The 14,582-nt window shown below is 44.3% G+C and overlaps 1 protein-coding gene across 7 annotated transcripts in view; it reads left to right on the plus strand.

Moving 5' to 3' along the window:
• PRKAG2 (protein kinase AMP-activated non-catalytic subunit gamma 2) overlaps nt 1–14,582 on the plus strand; it is a 398,056-nt gene that overhangs the window by 338,892 nt on the left and 44,582 nt on the right. For all 7 annotated transcript variants that reach the window (XM_054021185.1, XM_054021186.1, XM_054021187.1 and 4 more), the window contains one exon: nt 14,111–14,192. In XM_054021185.1, the coding sequence (XP_053877160.1) occupies nt 14,111–14,192 (82 nt within the window). The remainder of the gene's footprint in view (nt 1–14,110; nt 14,193–14,582) is intronic.

Raw genomic sequence — 14,582 nt, forward strand, 5'->3', positions numbered from 1 at the left:
GCCTTAAGTAGAGAAGGAGGGGAAAAGGTGAGGTGGAGGTCATTATCTCTTATTTTTATATCCTCCTTCGCTGTTTGAGGATTACCCCCCACCAGTGTACAGACAAACAGTCCCCTGTGTAAGTGAGCTTTGAAGTGTTTCTAGGAGGAAATGTAAATTCTTTATTTACACTTCCCAGTTGCTGAACAATGGCTGCTTAGATAAGTGATAGCCCACTTGACTTTGTTGATACCTGTCTGGGGTTGCCAGTACAGTAACTCCTCACTTAACGTTGTAGTTATGTTCCTGAAAAATGCGACTTTAAGCAAAATGATGTTAAGCAACTCCAATTTCCCCATAAGAATTAATGGAAATGAGGGGGGTAGGTTCCAGGGAAATTTTTTTCACCAGCCAAAAGACATACATATATACACACACTTTTTTAAACAAACAATTTAATTCTGGTACACAGTGATGATGATGATTGTGAAGCTTTGTTGAGGTGAAGGAGTCAGAGGGTATGTCTACACTTACCGGAGGGTCCGGCGGCAGGCAATCGATGTTCTGGGATCGATTTATCGCGTCTGGTTTAGATGTGATGGATCGATCCCGGAAGTGCTCGCCGTCGACGCCGGTACTCCAGCTCGGCGAGAGGAGTACGCGGCATCGACGGGGGAGCCTCCCTCCCGCGTCTGGACCCACAGTAAGTTCGGACTAAGGTACTTTGAATTCAGCTACGTTATTAACATAGCTGAATTTGCGTACCTTAGTCCGAAGTGGGGGGTTAGTGAGGACCAGGCCAGAGAGTGGGATATTTCCCTTACTGCTAAATGATGAACTAGCAATTGGCTGAGCCCTCAAGGGTTAACTTTCTCTCTACACAATGCAGCGGGAATGGAGGGAGATGTGCGCATTTCCCTTAAGTATGCTGCCTTGTTAGTTAGATCAGCTTGCTGAGACGCAGCTGCTGCAAGCTCCCTCCATCCTGAGTCCTGGTCTGTCCCCCCTGTTCTATGGAAGATGGGGTAAGCGGGGTGCAGGAGAGGGGGACACCCTGATATTAGCCCCCTCCCTTCCTTTCCTTCCCCCCCACACAGCAAGTAGGAGTCTCAGGGAGCAGCTCCAAGGCAGAGGGCAGGAGCAGCATATGGCAGTTGGGGGAGGGACACAGCTGAAGTGCAGGCAGCTGCTGCACAGGGAACTTAGGGGGCTGCCGGTCCACCCTGGTTCCAAGCCCCCACCAGCTAGCTGCAACGGGCTGCTCTTCCTGCAAACAGTAGACAAAGCAAGCGGCTGCCAGATGACGTTAGAAGGGAGCATTACACAACTTTAGACGAGCATGTTCCCTAATTGATCAGCAACGAAACATCCCAGTTAACGTTGACTTTAAGTGAGGCGTTACTGTATGTCTTTGTCACTGAAAAATTGGTTTGTGGGTGTTACCCAGACTTACAGCATTTTTCAGTAACAGTCATACAGTAGAATCTCATAACTTCACATATAATGTTGATGCACCCATTTCAACAGGATAATAATATTCAGCAGATTGAGTTTTTAAATGATACCTCACAAGGCATACTTTGTACAAAATATATCCTAACCATATAAAAGTGGCAAACATGGGATACAGGGTGTCATAGCCACATGCAAGGCTTCTGCTCCAGTGGTTTCACCCAGGTGGAGGAAAAGGGGGGATGGAGACTGAGGGGGACCCCCCAAACCACCATTGCTGCCCTACCTCCATTTTCTCCCCCATCTGTCCCTGTGGCAATCACCACCAACATCGGTGCCAGTGCCATCAGCGCTCACACTGGAGCAGTAGCAGATGGCCTAGGGAGAGATTCCTCTGCCAAAACTCCTGCCACCATCCAGGGAGCACCATTGCCAGCAGAAAGGGTAAGAGCCTCATCTGGAAGGCGTCTTCCGTGGTGATGGCTTCAACTGCTGCAGCCAGTTGGCCATGGCTCCCCCTCCTCCTGCTGTCCCTTCCACCAGCTCTGGGGGTATGGCACCACCTACTGCCCAGTTGCTATCTGCCACAGCCCATCTACCTGCCACTTCCAGTAGCAGCGGTGTCGGGGACCCCTTCTCTATCTTGACAAGGCAAAGCATCCATTGCCTTCTGGTGACTGCCTTGCTCCACACCAAAACTTAGTGTGAGCTTTGTCATGGATGATGGGGCACTCTGCCATTGTGGCAGCCTTTAAGAGCTGTGGGAAAGTTGTCGTCGTCTTAATGTCAGAGGCTGCCTCCCAGGAAATGTGTGGAGAAAGGCATCTCACTGGGACAACCTCTTTCTCCCCCATGAATCCCAGGAGGACCTGGGCACATGGGTGGTGCTCATCTCTGCCCTGCCCTTCCTCCCAATGCTCCTCTTCTGCTTCCCCTCACCAACTTGGGGAAGCTGGTCTCCAACATCAGTCCTCTCCCACTAGGCTGTAAGGACCACCCTCCCTCCTCCTTTGCATCCTCTTGTTCTGCTGGCAAGTCACCATCCAGCTGCTGGCAGCATTGTGTAGTGTGGAGAGCCTGGAGGGGGGCTTTCTGATACTTTACCAGGGAAGCATGTACCAGATCCTCTGCTCTCTGGGGAGGCTTGGTGCTTCCTTTGTTGGGCTTCGGGACACCCCTGGAGGGACTGTCCATTGACCCAACAAGAAGGGATGTTGGGTGCCCTTGATGCTTGGGGGGGTGCTGGCTCTGCTACTGTCGGCAGTCCTACCCACTCAGCTCCCCCCTCCTCCTCCAACACCAGCTGACAATCCCGCTTGAGAGTTTGGGGCAGCTCCCTGTCACACCCATATCAAGTGGGGTCCTGCAGGGATCAGTTCTGGGTCCGGTTCTGTACAATATATTCAGTGATTTAGATAATAGCATAGAGAGTACACTTATAAAGTTTGCGGATAATACCAAGCTGGGAGGGGTTGCAAGTGCTTTGGGGGATAGGATTAAAATTCAAAATGATCTGGGATGGGAAATGACTGTTTAGGAAGGAGTACTGCAGAAAGGGATCTGGGGGTCATAGTGGATCACAAGCTAAATATGAGTCAACAGTGTAACACTTGCAGAAAAAAAAAAAAAAAACTCATTCTTCGATGTATTAGCAGGAGGGTTGTAAGCAAGACACAAGAAGTAATTCTTCCACTCTACTCCGCGCTGATTAGGTCTCAATTGGAGTATCATGTCCAGTTCTGGGTACCATATTTCAGGAAAGATGTGGACAAATTGGAGAAAGTCCAAAGAAGAGCAAGAAAAATGATTAAAGGTCTAGAAAACATGACCTATCAGGGAAGCTTGAAAAAATTGGTTTTGTTTAGACTGAAGAGGAGAAGACTGAGGGGGGACATAACAGTTTTCAAGTACATAAAAAATAAGCAAATTGTTACAAGGAGGAGGGAGGAAAAAAATTTTCTCGTTAACCTCTGAGGATAGGACAAGAAGCAGTAGGGTTAAATTGCAGCAAGGGCAGTTTAGGTTGTACATTAGGAAAAACTTCCTGTCAGGATAGTTAAGCACTGGAATAAATTGTTTTGGAATCTCCATCATTGGAGATATTTTAAGAGCAGGTTAAACAAACACCTGTCAGGGATGGTCTAGATAATACTTAGTCCAGCCATGAGTGCAGGGGACTGGACTAGATGACCTCTCAAGATCCCTTCCAGTCCTACAATTCTATGATTCTGTGACATTGGAGAGCCCCGGAGAGGGCCTGTCTCGGGAAAGCGCTCCTCCATCTATTCCCCTATCTCTGCATCCCCCCCCCCCACCCCAATACTATTGCCCTTTTCCCCCTGGACTCACCCCCACGGCCAGCCCTCCAATGATACCACCACAGAGGGCTGTGTACTAGTAAAGGAGAATAATTTGTTCCAGTGCTTTGCTACCCGTATAATTAGGAAATTTTTCCTAATGTCTAACCTAAATCTCCCTTGCTGCAATTTAAGCCAATGACGACTTGTCCTGTCCTCAGTGAACATAGAGAGCAATTTATCACCTTCCTCTTTATAACAACTTTTTATGTACTTGAAGACTGTTTTATTATGTTCCCCCATAAGCTTCTCCTCTCGACTAAACAAACCTAACTTTCTCACTCTTTCCTCATAGCTAAGGCCCTACCAAATTCACAGTCCATTCTGGTCAACTTCACTGTCATAGGATTTTAAATATCATAAATTTCATGATTTCAGTTAATTAAATCTGAAATTTCACAGTATTGTAATAGTAAGGGGTTCTGACCCAAAATGGAGTAGTAGGAGGTTACAAAGTTATTGTAGGGGGATTGTGATATTCCCACCCTTACTTGTGCTCTGCTGCTGGCGACGGCACTGCCTTCAGAACTGGGTGGCTGGAGAGTGACAGGTGCTAACCAGGAGTCCAGCTCAGAAGGCAGTGCCACCGCCAGCAACAGCACAGAAGTAAGGTTGGCATGGCATGGTATGGTATTGCCACCCTTACTTCTGTGCTGCTGCTGGCGGGGCGCTGCCTTTGGAAGTAGGTGCTTGGCCAGCAGCTGCCGCTCTCCAGCCACCCGTCTCTGTAGGCAGTGCAGAAGTAAGGGTGGCAATACCACGACCCCACCTACAATAACTTTGTAACTCCCCCCCCCCCCCCCCCCCACACACACACAGTGATCTCCATTTGTGTTAGGATCCCCAGTTTGAGAAACACTGACTCTCCTCGGTGAAATCTGTCTAGTATAGGGTAAAAGTACCAGATTTCACGGTCCTTGATGCATTTTTCTCGGCTGTAAATTTGATAGGGCCCTACTCAGAAGTCATTTTCTAGACCTTTAATCATATTTGTTACTCTCCTCTGGATTTTCTCCAATTTGTCCACATCTTTCCTGAAATGTGGTGACCAGAACTGGACACAGTACTCCAGTTGAGGACTAATCAGCACAGAGTAGAGTGGAAGAAGTACTTCTCAAATCTTGTTTACAATACTCCTACTAATACACCCTAGAACTGCAGTTCTCAAACTGTGGGTTGGGACCCTAAAGTGGGTTGTGACCCCATTAATATGGGGGCTGCCTTAGACTTGCTGGGCCAAAGCCGAAACCCAAGCTCCACTGCGCGGGGCTGAAGCCCGAGCTCCAACCCCAGCCTCTGGTTACAGGTCCCCTGCCTGGGGCTGAAGCCCTGGGTGCTTTGGCCCCCTGCCTGGGGCAGTGGGGTCAGGCTTTGACTTTGGTCCCACCACTTAGGGTAGCAGGGCTCAGGTAGGCTCATGCTTTGTTCCCCCCTCGTGGGGTTGTGTAGTAAATTTTGTTAGAAGGGGGTTGCGGTGCAATGAAGTTTGAGAACCCCTGCCCTAGAATGATGTTCAGGGTTTTTATTTATTTATATATTTTTGCAGTAGTATTACATTGTTGACTTTTGCGATCCATTATAACCCCCAGATCCTTTTCTGCAGTACTCCTTCCTAGGCAGTCATTTCCCATTTTGTATTTGTGCAATTTATTGTTCCTTCTGAAGTGGTGTACTTTGCATTTGTCATTATTGAATTCCATCCTGTTTGTTTCAGACCATTTCTCCGGTTTGTCAAGATCATTTTGAATTCTAATCCTGTCCTTGAAAGCGCTTACAACCCCTTCCAGTTTGGTATCATCCACAAATTTTAAGTGTACTTTCTGTGCTTTTATCTAAATAATTTATGAAGATATTTAATAGAACCAGACCTAGAACAGATCCCCATGGAGCCCACTTGATATGCCCTTCTACCTTGACTGTGAACCATTGATAACTACTGTCTGAGAATGGTATTCCAACAAGGTGATTATCCACTTTGTTGTCGGTTCATCTAGGCTATATTTCTCTAGTTCACTTATGAGAAGGTCATGTGAGACAGCATCAAAAGCCTTACTAAAGTAGAGATTTATCACATTTGCTTCCCCTGCATCCAGAAGGCTTGTTACCCTGTTACCATCTTTCTTAATCTAAACTTAAGGTTATTAATGAAACACAACAATAAAAATTTGAGAAACTCACTTTGTGCTATGCTACAAGCAAAGCAGAGAACAAAATGTGGGCATAACAGCCAGGTGAGGGCTCAGAAATTTAAAGGGCATTGGCAACAAATTCTTATCCTGAATTCTTCCTCTCCTCCACCCCCCCCCCCCGCCCGCCCTTTTGCCCTTCGGCATTGTAGGCATTAAAAGTTTTCCTTTGTTTATTACTTTGCAGGGAGACTCAGTGAGTCCTCTCACAACTATAAGTGCAGATTAATGGGCGCAAACTAGTTTCTTTCTCTACCTGAGTATTTAAATCACAGAGGCACCAACTCTGCTGAGAAGAATTTCCAAAATACTTTCAAAGGAATATGGATATAAATTTGAATAACTTAATGTAATATAAAAACAACAAAGAGTCTGGTGGCACCTTAAAGACTAACAGATTTATTTGGGCATAAGCTTTCGTGAGTAAAAACCTCACTTCTTCGGATGCATAGAGTGAAAGCATCCGAAGAAGTGAGGTTTTTACTCACGAAAGCTTATGCCCAAATAAATCTGTTAGTCTTTAAGGTGCCACCAGACTCTTTGTTGTTTTTGTAGATACAGACTAACACGGCTACCCCCTGATACTTAATGTAATATATACGGGTTAAAATTTCAACAAATTATAGTGCTCTATTCTAGTTCTACCAGTTGGTTTACTTGTCTCCAGTGGTGTTGGCATCACAAAAAATGCTATTTTACACTAGATTTTTGCTGCTTCAAAAATTTGTTGGAGAACTCTGATCTGTTCATTTCTCTGCTTCATAAACATTTTCTTTACCATTGACCCATATTTTTTTCCCATATTGGAGTGAGCAGTTTACATACATTTCCTGTCACAACCATGCCGTCGCTCATGGAGGGGGTGGGGGTGTGTGTGTGTGGTTTTTGTTTGTTTGTTTTTAAGTATGTACATGGTTATTTAAGGCTAGATTTTGCCTGGCCTTTGATGTAGGTGCCCCTTACTCACTACTTGTGTGCCCTGCATGCGGACCAGATGGAATAACAGCCCCAGCACTGTTCGGCAGTAGAGAATGCTCAATACCCCAGAGGAGGGGAAAGGACAAATATATACTTATTGTACCAGCCAGCAATTTGCACCTTTACAGTGATGTAGTAGCATATGCACAGCCAGTGCATGCCCTGGAGTTCTGAGAGGCGTTATCCCATGGGGCTATACAGCTGTGTGCAGCCTTGTGCTATGGTCTGTGATTGAAAGACACAATCTAACCCATTAAAGTTATTGATGCTTTACTAAAATTATCTTATACTTTTTTTGCCCAACTTTTGCTCAAGATATTGAAGTTAAATTTTTGAACGTGGCCAGTATTGAAGTACAGTACTTACAAAATCATTATGGTATTATATAAACAAAACCACCTTTAAGGATCAACAGAATATGGAGAGGGCGAGGGAACTTCTGGATAATTGAATGACTAACTAAATGGATCCTGTCATCTCTTTATCCTTCGGTTAAATATGGGCCAGGTTGGTAGTGGACCAAAACAAGTCATTTTAAAAAGTTGGATTTTGCCAACAGTTACTGCACATGAATAACTAAGATACCATTGTTCTCGCCCTATACTAATAACACTGGTCTACATTTTTTGAGAAGTCGTCTGCTTCAGAGATAAAATGTGCTCTTTATTATGTATTTTGATGTGCTGAATTCAAATATGACAATTAAAACAACTGATTGGCTACCGTTTCTAAGATATTTAAGTTTTTACATTTTATGTCTATGTATATTGTGTAGATAGCATAGTTTTAATCATAAATTGTAAATTTATGATTAGGTCTTTTCATGTGTTTATGGTTGCTTTACATGATAATATTTCACCTGTCCTGTTTATGTAACCCTTTAAAAATCAGCAAAAGGGTTATAAATAAAATTTATTATGAAACAAAAGGCAAAAAACTATTATGTACATAGTTTAGTCGTATTCAGCGTCTACTCGGCGCTTCTTGGCTTGTCTCTTGTATTCATTAAATGGAGCATCTCTTGTCACTGTCCAGCAATAGACTGCAAGCATTGATGGGCTCCATTTACCCTGATAGCATTTCTCCATTGTTGCAATGTCCTGGTGAAATCGCTCGCCGTGCTCATCGCTCACTGCTCCGCAGTTCGGTGGAAGAAAATCTAGATGAGAGTGCAAAAAATGTCTCTTTAGTGACATGTTGCAACCAAGGCTTTTGTATGCCTTGAGGAGGTTTTCCACCAACAACCTGTAGTTGTCTGCCTTGTTGTTTCCGAGAAAATTTATTGCCACTAACTGGAAGGCTTTCCATGCCGTCTTTTCCTTACCACCCAGTGCACGGTCAAATGCATCATCTCGAAGAAGTTCACGAATCTGAGGACCAACAAAGACACCTTCCTTTATCTTAGCTTCACTTAACCTTGGAAATTTTCCACGGAGGTACTTGAAAGCTGCTTGTGTTTTGTCAATGGCCTTGACAAAGTTCTTCATCAGACCCAGCTTGATGTGTAAGGGTGGTAACAAAATCTTCCTTGATTCAACAAGTGGTGGATGCTGAACACTTTTTTCCTCCCAGGCTCCAATGACTGTCGGAGTGGCCAATCTTTCTTGATGTAGTGGGAATCTCTTGTACGACTATCCCATTCATAGAGAAAACAGCAGTACTTTGTGTATCCAGTCTGCAGACCAAGCAAGAGAGCAACAACCTTCAAAGCTGCCACTGATGTTGGTCATAGTTTATGCACCTCAAAAGTTGTTCCATGTTGTCATAGGTTTCCTTCATATGGACTGCATGACCAACTGGAATTGATGGCAAAACATTGCCATTATGCAGTAAAACAGCTTTAAGACTCGTCTTCGATGAATCAATGAACAGTCTCCACTCATCTGGATCGTGAACGATGTTGAGGGCTGCCATCACACCATCGATGTTGTTGCAGGCTACAAGATCACCCTCCATGAAGAAGAATGGGACAAGATCTTTTTGACGGTCACAGAACATGGAAACCCTAACATCACCTGCCAGGAGATTCCACTGCTGTAGTCTGGAGCCCAACAGCTCTGCCTTACTCTTGGGTAGTTCCAAATCCCTGACAAGGTCAATCAGTTCACCTTGTGTTATGAGGTGTGGTTCAGAGGAGGAGGATGGGAGAAAATGTGGGTCCTGTGACACTGATGGTTCAGGACCAGAAGTTTCATCCTCTTCCTCTTCTGACTCAAGTGAGAATGATTCTGGTGCATCAGGAACCGGCAGTCCTTCTCTGTGGGGTATTGGGAGTATAGCTGATGGAATGTTTGGATAATGCACAGTCCACTTTTTCTTCTTTGACACACCTTTCCCAACTGGAGGCACCATGCAGAAGTAACAATTGCTGGTATGATCTGTTGGCTCTCTCCAAATCATTGGCACTGCAAAAGGCATAGATTTCCTTTTCCTGTTCAACCACTGGCGAAGATTTGTTGCACAAGTGTTGCAGCATATGTGTGGGGCCCACCTCTTGTTCTGATCTCCAATTTTGCAGCCAAAATAAAGGTGATAGGCTTTCTTAACCATAATGGTTATACTGCGCTTTTGTGATGCAAAAGTCAGTTCACCACAAACATAGCAGAAGTTATCTGCACTGTTCACACAAGTACGAGGCATCTCTGCTCACTTTGACTAAACAGAAATGTGTCCCTTTGCAAAATCAAACACTGACAAATAAGAGAGCACGACACTGTATGATTTCTAGAGCTGATATAGGGCAATTTGTTCAGCAGAGTGATGTAAGCTTCGTTATGATTGCATCATCCATGACTTCTAGGAATAACATGATGCAATTCATATCATGTATGACGCAATACCAGCTTCAGATTGCATCATTCATTGTTTTGCCTAAAAAGCAAGTACTGTCCAAACCCCGTCATAAATTTATTCATAGATCCAGTCAAAGATGTATTTTAGTCATTTCTGGTTTAAATTGAGATCCCTTCCCTTTATAATTCACTTATCCTCCGCCATTCCCAAGTCCAGGGTCGTATATACTGACCCAATAGCATATCTTGAAAACTAGAGCCAATCAACAATTTTAAGCATAATTTTCGTTCTCAGTGACCCAGAATTAGTAAAGTTTGACTACATTTATTTCAGAAGCATTTTGGCTGGAGAGCAGTGTAATAAGAACTAACTCTGGTATCTGTTGGTAACTTTTGATGGTGATCAGAGTTTCAAATGAGCTTATCTGTTTGCAGTTCATGGTATGTTGGTAGGAATATCACAAACCTCTATAATTGGCATAAATTGGCACCTGTATGATCATTTCTGCAGAAGTCATTGATTGTATGAACATAAACATAGGTTTGAACAATGTAGCAGCTTGCAGTCCTGCTGCTTGAACTTTATCTGGTCAGCAGACAAATGTATCACTCAGTCCCCTCCATGTTAGACAGTCTTCACAGAGGGTCATTCCCCATCTTCATAGCAATTGGGGCAGACTGGATCTTTGGTCTGAGCCTAGCTTTAGGATCACTCCCTCAAGAAGAACTCGCCAGAATTTTCTGCCTCTAAGTGGCACACAAGACAGATTACAGGTCTTCTTTGGAGCAGAGAAAGCAGGAAAGTGTTGGTTGTTTGTTTGAAGCCTCCTTAGACTCAGGGAAAGGTAAGATCTCTCCAACCTCCCAAAGCAACCCTCAGGAAGAAATTCCTACTCCTGGCCAGCACGTAGGCAAGATCCATGTTGAGATGACTGAGACGGCCACAAAGCATTCCCCCTTTCCACAAGTTGTTTTACCTGCAAGGCTTTGACTGCCATGAAAGGTGCCAACTCCTGTGACTTCTTGAAGTCACCAGTGAGTCACTTTTCTCTGGTGGCTCTGGCTCATTCCTCATTCAGTGAAGTTGACCCCCTTAGCCTGAACTCAGCATCAGGAAGCATCATTGGGTGAAATGAGTCAGATTCCCTTCCCTGTATGATGGGCCTATCTCCTCTCCCCTTCCAGCCCCTGGGGTCCCACAGGAGGTCATAAATTGTCTATTTTCTTTAGGGAGACTTGCCTGCAGACGGTCCTTTCAATCTTCCTGGTAAATCACTTTTGCCCCCTCACAGGGGGTTTGGCCCAGTACTGGTGAAGGATATTGCTCAAATTATCTCTTAAAAGAGCAACATAAAGTCTTAAAATCTATTATGAGAGAGTCTCCCCTCTAGATCCTCTAAAGTGCAGGAGACCTCTCTAAAGCTGAGGTGGTCTGCAATGCTATTACAGGGCCTTTCATCCACACTGTCTCAAACACTGTAGAGTCAGCATCCTCAACCCCAGTGATGCAGGTTTGGTAGAGAAGGGCCTTAAGGAACAGGAGGCCTCAGTAGTCCTTAATTTCCATTTCAATAATACAGTAAAAGTTGTGTTATCCGGCACTTTACCAGCCGGAAAGGTCTAGAAACCGGCATTTCTGATATCCATTAAAAGTCCGGTTGGCGTGGGGTCGGCAAGCTCCCTACCTGGCTCCGTGTGGCTCCCCAGAAGAGGCGACATGTCCCTGCTGCTCCTAGGCTGAGGAACAGCCACAGGGGCTCCAGGCATTGCCCCGTCCCGAGCACTGGCTCTGCAGCTCCCATTAATCGGGAACCGTGGCCAATGGTAGCTGCGGGCGCGGCGCCTCCGGGCAGGGGCGGCACCTGCGGGCGGGGGCAGCATGCAGAGCTGCCTGGCCGCGCCTCCGCCTTGGAGCAGCAGGGACACGTCGCCACTTTCAGGGAGCCGCCTGAGGGGAGCCCCGCCCAGATCTGGCACCACAAAGCCCCTCTCATGCCTGAACCCCCTGCCCTGAGCCCCTCCCGCATCCAAACTCCCTCCCAGAGCCCGCATCCCCTCCCATGCCTCAGCCCAGAGCCCTCACCCAAACTCCCTCCCTCTTAGTTAACTGGAATTTTTGACTTACCTGCACTCCCCATTTATCCAACATGCCAGATAACAAAGTTTTTACTGAACATGGTTGAATTGTCCCTCCCTGGCGATGGTGGGGATGGCTTATTGCTTTCTGCATTGCACTGCATGGAGGGGATTGAGAAAGTGAAAGTTTTGCCTTACCTATGAACATTCATTCTAGGACTCCATGTCAGATAGTTTGGCCCATGTAGGGATTGCATAGGGTTGTTTTGTCTGACTATTGCTCACTTGTTAAGTGATTTGAAGGGGAAGGATGGTGTTCCTCCAGGAAGCCCCAAAATTTCATGTCAAGGCTCTGCTGAAAATTATTTGAGTTAAATAGCTCTCTTATATAGTTAGTATTTTTCAGCTTTGGAAGCTGTCCTGAAGAGTTATTCCTGAGGGGTGATCCTAAACCCAGACTCAGAACAAAGATTTAGTCTGCCTCCAGAGAATGCCCCACTATGAGGACTCTGACATGGAGTGTCCTTGAATGAAAATTCACAGATAAGACAGAATTTTCCCTTTCTCCAGTTTCACGTGTCTGTATGTGAGTTGATTTCTCTGCTCTGTGTTCTCCCCAAGGACTTATTTTTTTACCCCTTCTAATACTCATCAAACTCTGTCCTTCTGATTTTTGTTGGCTCTTCTCTGAAGGGGTGACCATTTCTTGCCCTCAAAGAATGCTTCTGTTGAGGAGGGAGGAATTTCTCATCTGTTGTCTTTATCAGATAATACTCATGAAGGATTTTGTCTAACATTCAATAACTTTTTAAAAAATGCAACCATCTGATCCATGTAATCCATGTCCACAAATTTCACAGGATTATTTTTATTTTAAAGACAGCATTTATAACCTGTGACTTTGAAACTGAGATAAGAAAATTATTTTAAGTAGGAGGGAGAATGTGTGCCCCATGATTATCTTGCAGCAAAACTCACTAACTTGTTGGACAACTTAATCAGATGAAGCTGAGTTCTCTTTTTTTCTTTTTAAGAAACTTGTATAATCATTCAAGAGCTCAAAAATTGACAGGAACAGGAGTGGAAATGAGACTTCTGTTCCGTTTCTACCTTTTCTCATGCAAATGTTGCTACTAAGAAAGTTCAACTAACTACTTTTCAGGTGACTCAATATAGTCTTTCTAAAGACATTACAATCTCTGTCAAACTATATTCTTGAGCTGGTAGTCTGAGACCTCTCTTACATTATCACAGATGGGTTTTTTTGTTTTTGTTTTTTTAAAGTCCAGTCTGTTTGTGTATCACCTTAAGTGTATGACATAAAACTGATGAAAGAAGCAAATTTAAGGTAAAGTGTGGACATACTTTTCCAGCCACACCTATTATTTGTGTATCAGAGACTGTCATGTAAAAGACACAACAGCATAATATAAAAATCTTTCTTGTTTTTAGTCAGCATTTAACTATTTAAAAAAACATATTTTATTTTTAAACACAAACTATCCACTGATTAAAGAACAGGAGTACTTGTGGCACCTTAGAGACTAACAAAATTATTAGCGCATACGCTTTCGTGGGCTACAGCCCACTTCTTCGGATGCACACACACACACACAGAGAGAGAGCATGAACAGGTAGGAGTTGTCTTACCAATTCTGAGAGGCCAATTAAGTAAGAGAGAAAAAACTTTTGAAGTGATAATCATGATAGCCCAGTACAGACAGTTTGGTAAGAAGTGTGAGAGTACTTCAAAAACAGACTCCAACGAGAGACTGCTGAGCTGGAATTGATATGCAAACTAGATACAGTCAACTCAGGATTGAATAAGGACTGGGAATGGCTGAGCCATTACAAACATAGAATCTATCTCCCCTTGTAAGTATTCTCACACTTCTTATCGAACTGTACTGGGCTAGCTTGATTATCACTTAAAGAGTTTTTTTCTCTTACTTAATTGGCCTCTCAGAATTGGTAAGACAACTCCCATCTGTTCATGCTCTCTGTATGTGTGTATATATATCTCCTCAATATATGTTCCACTCTATATGCATCCGAAGAAGAGGGCTGTAGCCCACGAAAGCATATGCTCTAATAAATGTTAGTCTCTAAGGTGCCGCAAGTACTCCTGTTCTTTTTGTGGATACAGACTAACACGGCTGCTACTCTGAAATCTATCCACTGATTAACTGCATTCTTACCAGTGATTCTACATATACTATCTTGTTGGTTTCTTCTAATATGATGGCGTAATGTCAATAAGGTTTTGTTTGGTTGCTTTTTCTTCTGGCAGGTAAAGAAGGCTTTCTTTGCCTTGGTGGCAAATGGTGTTCGAGCAGCTCCACTGTGGGAGAGTAAAAAACAGAGTTTTGTAGGTAAGGAGAGCTGGTGTTTTTCAGCGGGGAGTTAATGTGGGGTTGCGGGGTTGTGGTAGAGAAAGGAGCCAATGCTGGCTGTGTTGTGTTGGATATCCTGGAAATGCATCTGGTGGTGAGTTTTCTTACTCCTCCAGCAGGTTGAAGTGTTGCTAATTCCTGTGACTTTTTCGTGAGTCTCTCAAAACGTGGTGATTTTTTTTCTTCTTAGAGCTTCAGCTGCTGAACTCAGGTAGCCACATGAGAATCTCCACTTTTATTTAAAAATAAAAGTAACGTTCCAGATCTCATGGGTTGCAGACAAGAACTTGAAGACATGAACCACAAGGGCTCAAAAAAACAGGACACACACTTTTTGAAATTTCATGATTTTGATGGGCCTGACTCATG

This window comes from Malaclemys terrapin, chromosome 2, assembly GCF_027887155.1.
Source record: "Malaclemys terrapin pileata isolate rMalTer1 chromosome 2, rMalTer1.hap1, whole genome shotgun sequence".
Taxonomy (NCBI): Eukaryota; Metazoa; Chordata; order Testudines; family Emydidae; genus Malaclemys; species Malaclemys terrapin.